The sequence below is a fragment of the Austrofundulus limnaeus genome, unplaced genomic scaffold (assembly GCF_001266775.1).
Source record: "Austrofundulus limnaeus strain Quisiro unplaced genomic scaffold, Austrofundulus_limnaeus-1.0 Scaffold16, whole genome shotgun sequence".
Taxonomy (NCBI): domain Eukaryota; kingdom Metazoa; phylum Chordata; class Actinopteri; order Cyprinodontiformes; family Rivulidae; genus Austrofundulus; species Austrofundulus limnaeus.
Genome location: NW_013952418.1, coordinates 3062811 through 3067643, shown reverse-complemented (window position 1 = coordinate 3067643; position 4833 = coordinate 3062811). Strand labels below are relative to the sequence as shown.

The 4833-nt window shown below is 42.0% G+C and overlaps 1 protein-coding gene across 1 annotated transcript in view; it reads left to right on the top strand.

Annotated features, from left to right (window-relative positions):
• The window catches only part of gpc6a (glypican 6a), a 194344-nt gene extending 189994 nt beyond the window's left edge, over positions 1–4350 (top strand). The window contains exons 8-9 of the mRNA XM_014003049.1: positions 1811–1986; positions 3221–4350. Of these exons, the coding sequence (XP_013858503.1) occupies positions 1811–1986; positions 3221–3444 (400 nt within the window). The 3' untranslated portion in view covers positions 3445–4350. The remainder of the gene's footprint in view (positions 1–1810; positions 1987–3220) is intronic.
• Positions 4351–4833: the final 483 nt, after the last annotated feature.

The window sequence follows — 4833 nt, the reverse complement described above, 5'->3', positions numbered from 1 at the left end:
CCCTTTGTACGAACAAAAGTAAGAGAAATTTAGGATAAGAATATGAACATGTTCCTGCATGAGGCCCATTGTGTTTAGTGATTCAAAGTGTGTGTGAGCAGACTGAAGGACCATGGCAAAACAGACAGAGGGCAGCTTGGCCAGTCGACAGGATCACAGAGAAAAACTTTTTACAAAGTCGAGGAACAAGTTTCATTCGACACTGGTTGTGTTTCATTGATGGTGAACACCACTGTGACAATGACAAGGAAGAGAAAGTGTTCAGCTGATGAAGTGATGAGAAACAGCTGCACCGAGAGGGACTCAGGGATAAAAGGAACCACACCCATTTGTTCCCACAAAAGGGACAAAGAGAAGACACATCAGCAAACATGAAGGGAGCTGAGAGAGGGGGGGCACAGGGGAGAAGGCATCCTGCTGCAGCCCTGACATGAATGTTCAATCAGTACAATTTACCTCACTTTAATTTGTTTCACAGCTAAAGTCATTTCCATACAGCTTTCATCACGACYAAGTGTCAGAACTCATCCACTTCTCGATTTAAATGATCAGCGTATCGAGTTAAAATAAAGCAGCTTTTTCTCGTCAGTGGACAAAAGCAGCAAACAAACACTTCTGATGCAAAGCCACACAAGACTGATGCCATTCTTACCAGGATGAAGAGTCCAAAAGCATTCGAGTCGCTGAACGTGAGTTCCTGCTTTGGCACCGGGAGCAAACAAAATGGTTTTTCATTTCTATAAAAAGAAAAATACTACATTTTCTTCAGCTAAAAGCCAAAGAAAAGAGATAAAACGAGAGTCAACATTTCAAACACAAAWTCATCATAGGAACTTTTAATTAGTCTCCAAGTCAAGCTTTTATTATGACCCACACATGAAGCAGGGGTCAAATTGTTTACTTACTATTTATTCTTTCAGTGATTTTTGGTCAACCATATCACGGAAACGGCTGCAACAATCAACATGAAATTTGACAGGAATGTAGATGAGTCCGACCTACACTGCGCCAGCCAACGGTTTTACAAAAGACCCCGTATTTGAGGAGGGGGCTCCATTCAAAGAGGGGGTGCCTGCACATACAAAAATGCTTATAACTCATAAACAATTCAACATAGGAGCTTCAGATTTTGTTTTAAGCTCTGATGAAGAGTTATCCATCGGGCCCACCAATGACCCCTCCAAGCCCCATGCCTCCACRGCTTCTGAAAAGTGGGGTATCTGGACATACAAAAATAGGCTTATAACTCAAAAACTATTCAAAACAGGAGCTTCAGATGTTGTTGTTGTTCAGTACTGATGAAGGGCTATCCATTGGGCCCACCATTGACCCCCCAACCCCACCCCGGACCCCTAACCAAAACAATCAAACAGCTGTGGTGAGTTCTGGTGCATTGGTGCTTTGTGTAGGTGAGGGGGTCATATATGCCACCTCTATGCAGTATCTAGTTGTATTTATTTTTTCTTTTTGTTTCAGATTTTCTTTTATCTGAGATGRTGTTCTGGAATAACGCTCGATGATTTGGTTCAGTTTGGTTTTGACTAGAATTACATATTGGAAATATTCCCAGCACCATATTCATATCCACTTCATTCACTGCAGAGCGCGGTCCTCATTCAACATGCCTGAGTCATGTTTTGTCTTGACTTCCTCTGATCCCACTGCTTTTAATGCTTCTGTCCAAAATGTATCACAAAAGCAGCAAGAAATGAATTCAAACATGTGAAGAAAGTTTCACTGGAGCAAATGTTCAAAGTGTTTCATTGGTTACAACTTTAAAGTGCTTGTTTTGGTTTGTCACTGTGTTCAGATACTTCCCAGAAGTGGTAAAGGAGGGTCTAACCAACCAGGTGAACAACCCCGAGGTGGACATGGACATCACCAGACCGGACACGCTGATTCGACAACAGATCATGGCTCTACGAGTCATGACCAACAAGCTCAACTATGCCTACATTGGAAATGACATCTACTTCCAGGACTCCAGTAAGTTCTCCGGCCTGCTGATGAGGCAGCAAGGAGAAAAGTTTACCTGCTCTTCTGTTGGTTTTTACCCTCCTTTCCTCCCGCTCCATGTTTCCATTTGGACAAAGAAACAAACAGCATCCTCGCAGACACACAAGCTGCAGAAATAAGATCTCATTTGTCATTCATGTTGGAACTTGTCACCAACGCCTGTGTTGCYCTGAGGCAAGACTGACATTATTAGGTGAATAAATAGCTTTAGGTGTGCAGACACAGCCAGTGACAGASAGCCAAGTTTATGTTTAGGCAGATGTACATCTCAAATGCTGTCATGACTGAAACAATCACTTCTGCTTCTGTTGATCTGCTGGAGCTGACGAGARGGAAAGAGTATGCCGAGGCTGCAAACTATGTGTGGTTAGCATGAAAGCTGCCTCCAAAAAAATCATCTTTGCTGTCAGTTTTAAGGTCTACCATTTAAAAWCGTTCAGTAATTTTATATGTGCAGGAGCAAAAAGGGACGTTTTAATAAATCTGTAGCTTCAATTCTTGACAAAAACTGAGGCACAATCCAGTCTGAATAATAATCTAGAAAATATTATCATCCAACAAATATATTATTTCATCAGCCGGTCGAGGCAGATGGTCTCCTGTCCTGAGCCTGCTGCAGGAGGTTTCTTCCTGATTAGCGGGGAGTTTTTCCTCTCCATCGTTTGCTCAGGATGGGAGACTGTGATGAAGTGATTCAACGCAGCCTGCTGGTTTCCTCTTCTTTAGATTGTTCTCTTTTTATGTACAGTGCCCTGAGACAACATATGTTGTGACTTGGTGCTATATGAATAAACTYAATTGAACTGAATTGAATTGAAATTATTAAAGTTGTATGATTTGGTAGATTATAGTACAGTAGAGTCAGAGTTTAAATAATATTGTTTCAATAAACAAAGTCCTTTTCTTAAAGAGTTCCCCTTTGATGTCACTTCCTGTTTCCCTTTGGTTAAGCCAACTTCAAAATAAAATTTGCCAGTTTTGTGACAAAATGGATAAAATCATTTGCCCAGTTTCTTAAATATAAAATTTTTTTCTTTAATTGTTTTGTATTTGAAGGATATGGGCGTCACAGGCACTTTCATAAACTCTAGTTAATGATAAATTTGTTGTTTTTTCTTTTGCCTTTTTGCTTTGAAACAAGCTACTGCTCAAACTGCTTCAGTCGATCCCATTTTCATTAGTTTGTGTGGTTTTGCTGTTGCAGGTGACGAGGGCAGCACGTCCGGCAGCGGCAGCGACTGCTCTGACGGATGCACGACAGAGYTGGTTTACGTCGCGACCGAAGCTCCTGTGATCGGAGCCGACCGGAGCAACGAGCGCGCCGCAGCGGCGGCTCCGAGCGAGTCGCACTCCTGCGGACCCTCCAAGCTYCTGGTGATGGCCTCCTTCGCGCTCCCACTTTGGGCACTGCAGACTCAGTGGAGATAATACAGTGCGGCCCGATCACTGACTTTAATACTGTTACGTAACAGTATGTTTTACAGCAAATCATACGGCTGTTCCCTCACTGGACATGTAGAACCTCCTGGAAACGTGTGGAGAACGGTTGATTGGATGGTTAAAGTAGGGCTGGAAGTGAGTGCAGTGCTGCATCCTGCTTGTCGCCCGTCCCTCCTCTTCCCCAAAGAATGCTCTGTGCCATCAGTGAGCCAGCTTTCACATCTCTGAAAAAAAAAGAAAAGTGGTGTTTTCACATTAATCTAAAGTGGGCTTCTTTTGTTGGTGATGAAATGGTCGTGAGGTGGTTCGTGTCAGTGAGTTTTCACATGAAGGGGAAATGATTTTCCTTTGTGTGATAAAGAGAAAAGAAGACGCCCTTTCTTTTCATTTAAGTTCCCCCCCATCAGACGAAATAAGCAGAGTTTTACTGTGTGCATGCATGGATGTGATGTAAAAGATGATATATTTTTAGTTATTTATTCCTTTAGTTTTTGTTTCCTCTCCGTAGGCTGCACCGTTTTTGGGATCCGTTGGCGTAGGACAGTCCGGCACTAGCAGTTTATTTGTCTTTGGTGGTGTGATGGTGGCTTCGGGGGTGGGGGGCAGGAGGTCTGACAGCCACTTTACTGTTGCACATTTGATTGTCTCTACAGAAGTGCTCATGTACTGCACTAAGAAAAACTACTTTGCACAGATTATTTTGTTGGCTTAGTGTCTTTATAAAGCTGCAAGAAGCATCCACCGTATACAGAAAAAGATTTATATTTTCAGATCATTTAACTGATTGTATTGTACTTATAAGCAGTTACAGTATGTAGTTCACTGGAAAATACTGTAATGTAACCTTTACTGGTTTAGGTAATTGCTGCTTTTATAAAGTTTTTATTTGTTTTAGCAGTGTGTCGGCAACAATACTAATTCCCTGCTAATAGTATTGAGTTTACCTGGTTTACTCTTCTGTTSGAGTCATTAACATGCACCTGCACACTTCTTTAATCCTCAGAGGACGGAGAGAGTAATGATGTTAGATATATGGCAATTGAAAATTAATTTGATGTATTTCCCTGGATGCCATGCTTTAACCATTCAGGATTGTTTTTTTCCTCTCTCTCTTTCTCTTTTGTTGTTCTTGTTGCATTTATTTTTGCCTAAAAATTGTGGATTAATCTCCTGAACTCCCCGGCAGGCTCTGCAGGTTCACACACCGTGACGCGCCACTCTGAAATCTGCATCTGTTTTTGTTGTTGTCGAACAAACGAGAGCAGCTCCACGTGAAAATAGGTTACAGAAGTGGTTGTGTAATTTTACAGGACGTGACCGTGTCACCTCTAAATGTAGAAAAGTACCAAGGTTAGAGGAGTGAAAGTGCTCTTAGAA